The sequence below is a fragment of the Gossypium hirsutum genome, chromosome D12 (genome assembly GCF_007990345.1).
Source record: "Gossypium hirsutum isolate 1008001.06 chromosome D12, Gossypium_hirsutum_v2.1, whole genome shotgun sequence".
Classification (NCBI taxonomy): domain Eukaryota; kingdom Viridiplantae; phylum Streptophyta; class Magnoliopsida; order Malvales; family Malvaceae; genus Gossypium; species Gossypium hirsutum.
The window spans coordinates 56,648,677-56,662,212 of NC_053448.1; the positions used below are offsets into that span (position 1 = coordinate 56,648,677).

Genomic DNA, 13,536 nt, shown 5'->3' on the forward strand with positions numbered 1-13,536 from the left:
TATTTTTGGCTATAAAAGCCACAAGCAAAATCGAACTCGGGGGGGTTTCTTTCTTTTTACGAATACAGACACAAAAAAAAACAAATCAATACAGAAAAGCTTGAACAAAAAGTCTCCACAAGGTGATTTGATTCTCATTTTTCTTTCGATTTCGTTTCTGTTTTCTTTGATTTATCTATCGCATGAAAAACGAATAAAAGGGGGGGATCGATGGTATTTTGGGGAGAGGGAACTGATTGAAAATAGGGGAATTTCGGGAATAAAAAAAACATTGTATTTTTATACACACATAGATTGAAACATAAAAAAAAGAGCAATCAAAAAGAAAAAAAGATTTCAAAAGTCTTGTACATTATTTTTCTCAGGTCTATTTTGTTTTCTTTTTTGCTCTGCATGCGTTTTAGTATAACAAAGAGAAGATAGAAGACTTACTTTGCGAACGAGCCACCAAATCCTCGTCTTCTTCGCCGGCGTCGAAGGTTGAGAGGGGTTTTGAGGCCGAAATTGATGAGCCTTGAGGCTGGGCTTTAAATGAATGCATAAGGGGAACGCTTTGGTAGACCACCATCCATCGTTCATGGTGGACTGATGGTGGTTGAACGGCAGACCAAACGGGGGCAAACATTTTGGGTTTCCCCTTTTTCTTTCCTTTTTTTGTTTTTTTGCTGCAATGTTTAATTGATTTTAGGATTATAGATTTTTTTAGTTAAAAGGTGGCTGCATTTGAAAAAGGGGTTTTAAATTATTTGTAAAAAGGAAGGCCCGCATTTCAACTTGTTTAACAGGCCTGATCTGCGCCTTTTAAGTTTAAAATAGGGGAATTTCACATTGAGTCCTCCCCCTTTGTGCAAGCACTCAACCATACCTTATTTATTTCACTTCCTTTTTTAATTTGGCTTCAAAATATACGCATGTTGGCAATTCGGTCCGCGTCTAAGCACTACATTATGGGACCTGGATTATTTCCAGTTTTAGTCCTTGTGCATTTGCGCACATTACACAGTGATCCCCCATGTTGGTTTCTTTATTTTCAGATTACCCCTTTTATTTTAAATTTATTTTAATTAGGCTTATTATCTATTCAATACTTATTTCCAAAAGGATTCATTCAATTTTTTATTTTTTTTTATTTTTATTTATTTATTATTTTTTCTTCTCTTTTTGCCGAGATTGCTTTATTGGTTTTGCCTTGTTGAAAAATCATTATTTTGGAATTTTCATGTTATATTATCCTAACATTTTGTATAATATTCCATTTAAGTACTTTTATATATATCTATATATATACACGTATATTTTAAAATCTAGATTATTTGTGTTTTCTACTACGCGTATTATTATTATTATTATTATTATTATTATGTATTTCTTATATTTTACCTTTTATTATTATGCACCTCCTATTTTGATTTTGATTTTATTTTGAGCCACTTTGTTCGTTTTGTTGTTGCAATTTGATTATTAATATTGTCATCATTACTATCATAGTATTTTTATTATTATTCCTTTTTAATACTCTACCTAGATTATTATCCAACATTACTTTTAACTATTTGTTTGCTATTTTATTTCTAAATGTAATATTACACGTACACCTATTTATCCTTAAATTTTGTATTACTTCAAGTTGTTTGATTTATTTATTTATATAATTTCAATTTTTTTGTTCATTATTACATATATTTCTTAAATATGATTGTCTATAATCTCATGTTTTCACCAAATCTTACTATCGTCATTGTTATATTATTTTAACCCTTCTTTGTTATTTATTTATTTCTTTTTGATGTTTGCATATTCATTTTTTATACATATTCCACTTTCTTTCATTATTATTCTTATGTATATCATGGTTTAATTAATATTAGATTTAGTTGCTAATTGCCCCGGCATACTCGTTGTTTTATTATTATAGATAAGTCGTTATGTTGTTTATTCGTGTTATCATTCTATTATTATTCCAATCACATCATGAGCCATGTTAAAGGTTCATTCTTTACACTGAAACTCAAATGATATGCATGGTTTTAAACATTGCATACATATTTATTTGAATATACAAAAATAAAATAAGGCAATATTCTGTTCTTGGAAATTCGAGAAAATCGTGTCCTAATTTACTGGGTTTCGATTTTTCTCATTTAACCTAAATAACGGCATATTCTTTTAAATCATAATACGAGTTTTAAATAAAATGCTTACTCTCTGAGATTTGAGGTGTTGTGTCCTAACTCACTGGATGTGACATCTTATTACCTCGAGATAAGATTCTTTGCAAGTAAGGCAATATTTCGTGTTTGGAAATTTCGAGAAATCATGCCCTACGTGTTGGGTTTCGATTTATCACTTGACCGAATAAACGGATATCCTTTTTAAAATTTCAATGCATAAGATTTGGAAATCATGAGATGATTTTGGGTATCGAAGGTTAGAAATGTCGTGTCCTACGTGTTGGATGTGATATTTTACTCTTTCGAAATGAGAGAATCTTAATATCCACTTCAAGTTAGCTAAACATTCATAAAAAGGGATCGTATTTCAAAATTTATTTTAAAGCTTTTCAATTTTCGACACTAAGACACTGATTAATCAACTAGGTACCAATTTTGGGCGTATCGAGGGTGCTAATCCTTCCTCGTGCGTAACCGACTCCCGAACCCATTTTTCTGAATTTCGTAGACAAAAAAAAATCGTTGTTTTAATAAAATCTAAATCGTTTATTAAAAATAACCGTTTTACGAGGTGACCCGATCACACCTTATCAAAAAAGATTGGTGGCGACTCCCATTTTTCGTTTTATTTTAAAAATCCAAGTTGACCCCGTTTACATCAAAAAAATAGCGTCAACAATTTGTTAACTAAGAAACCTTGGACTACCAAAGCACATCTTTGAAGATTTTTAGCAATACTTTATTAAAGTTAAAATATGGTGAAAACAAAAGGATAGAGAGAAGGTTGAGGAGGCAAGGTAACAAGGAGTAAGTGCTTAAATGTTGCTTAAAGGCTCCAAACCATCCTCTTCGATATTTATAAGAGAGGTTCTCTTGTCAGCTAGTTTGGCGTGGCAGGTCATTACATAGGAGGTTGCCATTACAACATACGTAGGGGGGTGTGCATAGTAAGGCCTATGGCAATACGAGATTGTGATGTTTAGGTGGGGCCCAATGACCTATAAAGATGTGTTCACACCTAAAAAGCGGTTACCTGTTAAGGATGCCTATCAAACAGGTGGCTATCCATAGAAGCAAGAGGTTCGTACTTTTTAAAAGGAAGCAGGTGGCATAGGTCTCTTGTTGAGACTAGGGGTTGAATGGAGACAAGAGAATCGAGAGGATTAATTATCAGGACGTCATGGTGGAAGAGACTGGATAATTAGAAAGTCAAGAGTGTTGATTGTGGGCATTTCTTATATAACTTATTATGTTGGCACGTGTTTAAATCCAAAAGAGGTATAATAAAAACTTTATCTAATTAAATTTAAAGAGACTATACATGTGAGGAATTTATTTTATCGACACAAAAAAAATATATTAAATTATTAGGGTCCAAATCGACTACTCAAAAAATAACACTTGGAATATTTTCTCCTAGAGAACCAATTTCACCTCATAATAAAATATAAAAAAAAATCAACATGTTTGAGTTGAACCAACTTTTTATTGTGTTTTATGATTTTCAAAACCTACCTATGCAAGAAGAAGGTGTTCAATGTGATATATATAAATACTTTAAAATAATTGTTAATCATGTAAGGTTATATAGTACTTGGATAAATACCTAAATTTTTTTTTAAAGAAAAGGTTGCGGGGGTCCACAAGAGAACATCCATGCTTATAGATAATCGAAAAGAGACAATGACTGGACAATTTCAACTTTGGTCTTAAATGCTACAAAGAAATTCATATAATAAAATCACACAAACGAGATTAAGGTGGGCACATATGCTTTAAGTTATCCAATCACAATTATTTTTTAAAAAATTTACCCGACTAGTCTATTTAATACAAAAGATTATATTAATTTTTCTTTTTTGTAAAAAAGAACAGCATTAAACGATTATATTAGATAAACACATAATCAAGAGGAAACAGACATGTTGCAATCTCTTCCCAACAAATTCATGACTAAAGTCGGTGGGGATCTAAATAAACGTATCAAAAAACTACATGTATCAACACATTTAGTCATGTGATCCGCAATACCATTAAGAGTTCTTGGGATATGTCGAATACGAATCTCCCATTTCCGACGCAAAACTTGATGTAACAACCGACTAAACTACTGCTAACTCCTCCACCATACAAAAGTAATTCAACCAATAAAGTATTATCACACTCAGCTTCAACTTCCTGAAACCCATTATCCCAAGTTAAGAATAATCCTTCTAACATCGCTCTTATTTCAACATTAAATTTTTTATTAACATTAATTTCAAATTTGATATGGAAATATTCCTTATCCATAGTATAGTATGAAAAACAAGATTTTGGACTTGAAAAGGTGGTGTGGCACTATAAAGATGAAGTCACTAAGTAATAGCATGCAATAAGGAGGTAGTAAAAGATGATTATTGAGAATCACCTAACTAAGCCTAGAAGAAGAAGATATTTGAGAATCAATGAGGATGATTATTACATATCCCTAATTCATATTCTGGTATACACACAAATCTTGTATGGGATTTTTCTGGGGAAAAGAGATTATTCTTTTTTTTCTAAAGTCCCCCATATTTTTCTTTTATAAAATATTTTTTTTTTATTTTGTTTTGTTTGCAGACTGTTGCAGTGAAATTTCTTTGAACACACCCATACATATACTATGATGCTTTTATTGTGAACCTGACATGTCCATATCATGACATGAAATATAATTGTAGTAATTAAGTTTCTTTGCATTTCTTTAGGTTCAAGCTAGAAAGAACCTTCTTCTTTCTTACTAGTGAAAAACTAGAGAAGAAAATTGGTTTTTGTTTGTGTAGACAAGAAGTTTAACTCCTAAGCAAGTTCCTGTTTGAATTACTTGCCAGAAACAAGAATCAACCTTTCTTTCCATATTAAACATATATATATATATATACATATCATCATTTCAGACATCATATAATTATACAAAAAAAAATATTACATGAAAGAAAAATAAATATTTTTGTCGTACATTCTCCGCCTTACTTTTACTAAGAGGCATTTCCGTTAGACCTCATTAAGAGGCTATCTCGTTTAAGAACAAAAGATATATCCTTCAATCATTTTAACAACATGATTATTATTTATCATCAACATATTTTGCATATCTTGCAAACACAACCAACTTAACAAAGAACGGTTGAATGACAAGCTCACCAATCAAAAGAGAACAAGTGGCATGAAAAAGTCAACCTCACAAACATCTCCTATCTCTTATCTAGGTTGCACCTCTTCCTCTCCAACTCTTCTTCCCTTCATGACCCTTTACTCTTCAAGTGAATCATTGTTTTCACCTTCATATGGGTTTACCACTTAACAATTTTTCTTTTTCGGTGAATAAATTTTCTAGACAGAATTTAATTGCACATAATTTATTTTATTTCTGAGTAGTTTATAAAGAATGGAAAGGAGTATAATCCCTATACGAATTAGAATAATTGGGGATTGAACCTTCTTGCAAGCTTCATCTTGCCTCCAAAATCCCTGGACAAGTAATTGCAATCTCGTAAGGAAACAACAAACTTAAACTGCTTAACAATCAATTAAGAGGGCTGATCTACTTTTCATTGTTGAATCTTGAATTGCAACTTGTACATATCAAACTCAATTCTTTAGCATTCGCACTCTGACAATAAAATGCCTTAAATATTTTAAATTTTTCTTTTAATAAATTTGTAACAGTTATACATATTCTAGTTTCCAATTTTACCCAAAAATGATGACAAAGTAAACATCAATTATTGCTATATTATATAAACAAAACAACTAGCTCTCAACACTTATCCTCTTTTTAAGTAGCACATATTTGTGTTCAATGAAATAAGAAGACAATAGGTGAATCAAACAAAATTAAGTAGCTTCTTCTCTTTTATTCATCAAAGTTAAACAATTAAATTATATTAAAATTTTATTTCAAGTATAGATTTGGATGAACGGTGCAGTGTGATACGTTTAGTTTAGTTTTTGTCTCAAGTTACAATATCACCACAGTATATAATCTCACTGTCATCATTGATTTTATATTAACTGCAAATAAACACACTCCAAATATATATATGTGAAAAATAAAACGAATAGAAGATGTTTTATGGTAGAATTAATTGGGTTGATTTGAATATGGGGATGGGTTGCACTATAGAAGACAATGGGCACACAAGGTTTGAACCCACCAAAAGATTGGTGCTGTTTGATGCTACGTCGTTTTTCACACCGTGTGGTTTGGTGTGGGACGGCTTTCTATTATTGCAACTGCGACTGCCCCCCTTCCGTCTCATTTCTCACGTCTTCGTAGGTTTAGCGTTCTGGCCAATGACTTTGTGCCATGTCATCAAGTCAAGATTTTGACTTTGACTATTCTTCCTCCTTTTTGTTTTGCTGCGTACCTTTGCCGTCGTTTTATTTTGTTTGAATTTTCTCAAATTTAAGGGCATTAATATCTTTCTTTGTTTTTTTTTTTTTACTTCTGACTCTATTTGTTTAGATATCTGATTTGAAATTTGTTGTTCTCTCCTAAGGCATTCAATGTATATTATTCTTATAATATAATATTTCATAATTTTTAAAATTTTAATTTTTGTTTTATTATAATTACAACACCTTTTATCGTTAAATAAAAATAAAAATAAAAAAGCGTAGCATACTTATTCAAGAGTTGAACTATTCATTCAAGTTCAAATCTCTCTCAACAATTGAAAGGATTTGAAAAATGAACTTAAGCAAGGCTCATTTAAAATATAAGTCAAGCTTGTACTTCAACGTTGAAGGTCTTAATCGAACCCGGCTTGATCTGTTTTTAATGTTATAATATTGTATTTTATTTTTATATATATCATAAATGTCAAATATATAATATTATTATAAAATTAATATTAGTGAATTAAATAGGAAGATTTCTTAATCGAAATTATTGTTGAATTTTAGAATGTTGACTTGGTAAATGATTAGAATTTTATAATAAAATTTGGTCATACACCTTCCATCCGTGTGAACGAAAATTCTAAAAATAATATGAAGGTAATTTTGTACGAACCATAAGTCTTAATAAAAACAAAGCTCCTTTATATAAATTTTATAATGTAATGTCAGGAAAATAAATAAAGGATCTTTTAGGGTTGGAGGGGTGGAGCAAGTTGCAAAGAAGGTGGCATGATTTTCATTGCCACGAGAGCAGCCCAACGAAGTTGTTTCCTTCTCTTTGTCATTTGCCATCTTTCATTATCACAACTACGTCAACTTCACTGTGTTTATACCAAAATTACATTAAATCCCATGCCCTTTGATAGCCCAAGCTTGGAAGTTTCTTAGCGGTTTCCCACTATATACATACACACCCACATATATATATATGAACTGAATATATGTGAAAGAGAGTGGAGCTTACTTGTGATGATCCAAGAAAATACTGAATGCCTGAAAAAAAGTGATTGCTTTGCCTTTTACTTAATTATTGTACACTAAAGTTGATTCACTTTGAATTTTGATTAATATGAAATTCATCCACTCATTCACCCACCCACTCACCATTTATATATGATCCCTGAGACTAAATAATAATGTAGGGTAATGCATGCTTCTCCAATGTCTCTCCCTTTTGGGTTGTCTTTATTCTTGATCCAATCTCTTTACAAGTAGTTTTAGAGATGTGTGTGTTTTTTATACTGATATCATACATTTATGATCTTACTTCCGAAATACAGCTATATAATTGGAGTGTGTCTATTAATGCAGGCAATTTCAGTTTCTTTTCGTAAAAGTTGCACGTAGCTTAGCTGATAAAGAATCCAAATTCTATTTCTCTTGCAAGTATTTGGATCTTGTCTTCAACAAGGAGTGGGAGAGTCAATAATTATGGAAATGGATAGATCATGATAAGAGAAAGAAAAAGACAAAAAATAAAAAGAGTGGAAGAGTTGTTTATTTATATAATCACTAGTACAAAGAAATGAAGCTATTGGAAAGAATATGTGCCTAAAAGCAAACCTCATGGGGTTTTTTTTTTTTCAGAAAAGGAGAAATAAACAATAAAAGAAATTGAAATTGAAAGTAGAGGTGAAAGCTCATTGGACGAGAAGGAGAGGTAGAAGAACCTTACCAAACCCATTAAAAAGAGGATTATGGGGAAAAAAAAGTTTTGGTCTGGTCTTCCAAGTTCCAACGAGTACGAAGGAAACTATTCCTTTAAAAAAAATAGAGCTTTTTGGTGTACTTTTTAACTAGTATTTTGTTTTATTTATTTAAAAACGAAAAAGCATAAGCATTATGTACAGCCAATGGAATGATGGTTGATCAATAGCTATGGCCTATATGCTTTGTTCCCATATCTTTTTTGGTGACTAGGGTTACCCTTACCCATCCTTTTTTGTTTACTTTAGATGGGTTTGCCGATATTTATTCTCATAGGAATCTGATAATGACAGCCAAAACCATAGAGGAAAACCATCCATTTGATGTAGCTTTATATGCATTACTTGGGGAGGGGCAGAGCAGTATCTGAAGAAACACGGTGAGGTTTGTTTTGGAAACGTATGAAGTGGGTAGTGACTTGGTCATTATGCTATTATTTGAATGAGAAAGGGAAAGAAAATTGCAAAATTTATTGACGTAAGGAATCCCAAGCTATTAACATAAAGAAAAGAACATGAATACACAGGTAATGAAATGCCATTTTGGCAGCTTTGATTTTTTTTTTTTTTCATTGTTTCAGGTCCCCAATACACAAACACCATACGCTCTGTGCTGTGGAGGTTTTTAACCATCTTATTTCTCCCTGTCAACCAATTGTATGATAAACCCACTTTTGCTCTTCATTCAATACAAAAACTCGTATATATTCAGACCCAAAACACTACATTACAGCATTCTATCCTGCAGGTCCGACATAAAAGTGGATGCAAATGAGCTAAGTTTCTTTCCAGTCTCCCCTGCAATGTTCTTAAGGTTCGACATATCGTGTTGTGCCTGCCAGAAAATTTTTATACAAAATAAATGAATAAATAATTCGACTTCATATAATAAAGCAAAACAAAGGGAAAAGAACATTAGCCATCAGACCTGGAAAGAGAATCGGCTGATGAGGTCACTAGCGGTGAGGTCATGATCTGCGCCTTTACCAAATAGATCAGCACTGGAGATGGCTGTTGATCCCTGCAAAAAAGAACAAGATAGCTATTCATAATACAAACCACATTTCAAAGTAAATTTACACTTGTTACAGCTCTCACAGCCACTGAACTGATAATTGGATTACCAACTACTTCCAGTCATGCCTATATATTTTAGTTGAAGATGATTAAACAAAGCATATTACAAGAATTAGTGTTTTCTTTTGCTACCTGACCATAAATAAGTGATGCTAGTACGGTTATATACTAAAATCGAAAACTAAAAATTATCATCACGGTCCTTCTAAGAATCTACTTTGTTTACAGCCGACTGTCAAACCATAAAACTAAGGGAAAGGATAACATGCAATGGTACTAAAATTTGTGATAGAATAATTAAGTCTTTTGAGCACTTAAAAAAGATATCTTTCGAGAAAGGAATAGCCGCTGCACATACTGAGAATTTCTGCAAAGTGACTTGAGCGTCATTGTCTGCTGCTCTGGTCTGATCACCAAAAAATTGGGCTGATGAAATAGATTTCGCATTCAAGAACTTTCTTCTAGCTTCATCTGTTTCCTGAACCTGGGATTAAAAAGAAGCAATAAGAAAAACAGCAAAAAAGCAGAAACAGTTTAAAAAAGAAATAATAACTAAGATTGACCACTTCCAGGGGAAATTATAAAAGTAAAACATAATCACACAACTTCCTACCCATCAAATTCTCCAACCATAGTATTACATGGACATGTGCAATATAGGAGCATTTTCCTTTCAAATTCATGTTTTTTAATTTGATTTTCAAAGAAAATTTTAACTTCACTTTAGCTAAAACCATAACCGGAATAATATACTCATTATGAAAGTGGTAAACGTCTCTAGCAGTACAAGTTTGTGATATGAAGATTCAAACAGAAGAGCCATATGTTCTAAAACCAAAAGGAGGTCTTCCATTAAACCATCAGCCACTTGTACAAAATATTAAGCTTTTGGTCATCGAGGAGATATATTACTTACTTGCACTTTTGGGGAATTTGAGACTGAATTCTTCTGAAACCCCCTGTCCATTCCAAAATCAGCAATGAAGCTTGATGATTTTGGAGGAGCAATGTGGCTAACCACTTGTGGGCCACCAGAATTAAATTCAGAAGATTGACCATTTTCTACATACTCAAAACGCGATGGAAAAGATGAGGCAACGGGTGCAGTGTTTTTAGTTGAGGAAGTAACAGGGGCAACTGGCTCTTCAGGCTTCTGGTCATAGAGGTTTTCACTTGGCTGAAATTAAAATGGACTATGTTATAAAGAGAAAAGGACCTTAAAGTAACTCCAAAATAAGTAATTGTTCTAATCAAGATATCCCTATGATCACTCTGCTGTAACTGCATAGCTCACAATAGTCTATGCGAATACCTTTGAAGTAAGCTTCCGGGCACCAAGCCCCCCAGTTTTCCCAGTCTTCTTTGCACCAAGAGGCTTCTTGACAGTGCTTGTCACAACCGTATGAGAAGCCTTTTGTGTAGCAGAAACTTCCGGTTTTCCTAACCCTCCTAAAGAACTTTCTTTAGGAGCTTCATCAATCTTGCTATCAAAAAACCCGTTGGATGCTTTCGATGACTGAGTAGCAACAGGGAACAATGGCATACCCACCTCTTCTTCCATGCTTTTAGTGACTTCTTTTGCTAGTAGTTGCCTATATAATTCGGCAGCTCTTGAAGTATATTTGGCCTCAATTTTGCCACCATCAGTCCATCCATGCTGCTTAAAGAAAACTTGTGCACGGTTGTTTCCTCCATAGATCATCATTTTCAACTGTTCAGGAGACCATGAATCCAAATTTGTAGACCTGCAAAAATATAAGTACTTTTAAGAACGAGGACAGAAACACAGGGGCTCAAAAATATACACAATAGCTGGGACATTGAATGATGGTATTAACACCATAAGATTCTCAAAGTCACAAGTCTTCACTAATGAACATGTTTCACAGTAGACAAAATATCTGAAAGCTCTTGCTGTTTTGGCTAGTAAGTAGGACACTCTAGGAAAGGTGCTTTTTCAGCCAGTAGGGAGGAAATTCTTGAGAAGGTTAAGTGATTATGTAACCCCCAATTTTGGCTAAACATGAGCATCAACAACCTTAATACCCAGAAAATAGCGTGACAGGAAGTAATTTTCATTCTACATTGTTTACCCAAAAAAACTTGCAGACATGTTAAGTATGATAGCCTATTAATCTCTACAAAAAGGGTTTCGACTATCAAACCACTAAAAGAAATTCAATCCTCTTTTAGTTTTTGGAAATATATCAAAGAACAAATATTAACATAGTAGCAGCGTATCTCATATGCATGATAAATCAGACAATGAATTTATCACATTCATTACAAAAACACAAAAGAAGATATTTCATATTACGATTCAGGTCCAATGCAAGCCACCTATAGAAATATGAACGGAATTTTCACACAGACACAAAATACAAAATGCGGGGAGACATCTTTGAAAACAAAATATAGACCACTCAGAAACAATATAGAACAAATCATAATTCAGCTGTGGCGGTTGTAAAAAGGAATATAACTATAAAAGGAACCAAATTTTCTCACAAGCATTCATTTGGAAATTCCATTTCCTGGAGAACCCCTCCAGGAACCAATAGAACATAATCTGCTTAATCAAACCTTCCCTATATTAAATTTATAAATGTCAACACCAGATAGTTCAGTTTCCTTACGAAAAGATTAATCAGAAGGGAAAACAAAGCCTTTTTCTTCCCTCGTCTAATTTAAGAAAATATAGACAACTTCTTCACGCGTGATTGGAAATTTGGATCACAAAATTAAAACACATCAATTAATTCAAAAAACATAAATAAATAAAAAAACGGAAGTCGTATTTATATAATCATATATATGCTAGTACCTGACAAAGCTGACATGGACACCGAGACTCCGATGAACGGCAGAACAATCGATGCAAAGAAAGATCCCATACGTCACCGACGCCCACGTCGGGTTCTTTGCATTACAATCGAAACACATCTACAAAATTTAAAAAACAATAAGAAAAACCAGAGATCGAGTAACGGAATTTTCTAGAGCTTAATCAGATCTAAAAAGAGAGAGAGAGAGAGAGAAAGAAAAACAAAAACAAACCTTGTTATCGGATTTTGTTTTCAGCTTTCTGAAAACAGCGTTCTTGTCGCTCAAGTTATCAGAGGACTCCATTGGTGTGTTTAGTTTCAATTATCTTATTTAGAATTTCAGAAAGAAATATTGGGGAGTTTTGGATTGAAGAAGAGAAGATCTGTAGGGAAGAGAAGGATATGTAACACCTCTCCTCGCCTCTCTTCTCTTCTGCACAGGCAGGCTTTCGAATTTGGCGACAACAATGTATTAGCAAACAATATTTATTTATTTACAGAATGACGAATGTAGCCCTTTTGGTACTTACAGAATGAAGAGATGGTGGCGGGAAAAGAGGTGGAGGAGCTTCCACTTATTTCCTGCGTGGAGGTGGCCAAGTGGCGGTTTTATTACCAACCCCCCTAATTCGATGTTTATACCTCAACTAACTAACTACATATTTCGTCCACCTCATCTTTTTTGTTATTCTTAGGACTTTCCTGGTTTTTTTTTTTTCCTCCATTTCATTTTTTAAGCTATTAATCAACCACTCTTTTTTTCCTATTAAGATTTTTAAGCATATTTAATTAGATTATAGCATATTTATGTAAAATATTTATATAAAATAATGGATATATGGCTTATGAGAACCATGTATATGTATCTATGTATTTTTCTAATTTTAAAAAATACATAAATTTAATTTTAAAAATATATTTGCTATCTTTAAAATAATCGAGGCTGACTCCTTAGCCCATATTTGGTTTGTTGGGGCTTGAATTTAAAACATAGTTGTAACCCCATATTTTGGATTGGGGTTCATTCAAACATTAAAGCCCGTATTAGTTAAATTCTTTTCCCGTATGGTAAAATATACTGCTAGTCAATCACTCAATTACAAAATCTTTTTTAGTTATTCATTTTTTAAAATTAGCATCACAATAAGTTTACACAATGTGTCTTTAGTCTTAATTTCTATAATTTTAGCACTCAATGTTTACACATTACTTAATTTTATCCTTTTTTTACATGAAAATATAATTCAATATGCTATGTGTAATTTAGAAATAAAAATGAAAATATTTTTTAAAAATTTGTTTATTATTAAACTAGACATTCCTCAAATA

At 32.5% G+C, this 13,536-nt stretch overlaps 1 protein-coding gene across 1 annotated transcript; it reads right to left on the minus strand.

Annotated features, from left to right (window-relative positions):
- Positions 1–8,756: 8,756 nt before the first annotated feature.
- LOC107946832 (probable ADP-ribosylation factor GTPase-activating protein AGD9) lies at positions 8,757–12,833 on the minus strand. Its single transcript, XM_016881299.2, has 7 exons — positions 12,440–12,833; positions 12,207–12,325; positions 10,695–11,127; positions 10,299–10,559; positions 9,741–9,866; positions 9,234–9,326; positions 8,757–9,140 (listed from the first exon to the last, which is right to left on the minus strand). The coding sequence occupies exons 1-7, from the start codon at positions 12,509–12,511 to the stop codon at positions 9,033–9,035; spliced, it is 1,212 nt and encodes a 403-aa protein (XP_016736788.2). The 5' UTR covers positions 12,512–12,833; the 3' UTR covers positions 8,757–9,032.
- Between the last annotated feature and the right edge of the window lie 703 nt (positions 12,834–13,536).

Bases quoted from the DNA above. Each gene is read 5' to 3' on its own strand.
- LOC107946832 (XM_016881299.2), bottom strand. From the start codon at position 12,511: ATGGAGTCCTCTGATAACTTGAGCGACAAGAACGCTGTTTTCAGAAAG. The intron at 12,326-12,439 runs GTTTGTTTTTGT...TAAATTTTGTAG, and splicing joins AAACAAAATCCGATAACAAG to ATGTGTTTCGATTGTAATGC. The intron at 9,327-9,740 runs GTATGTGCAGCG...TCTTTTTTGCAG, and splicing joins TCACTTTGCAGAAATTCTCA to GGATCAACAGCCATCTCCAG.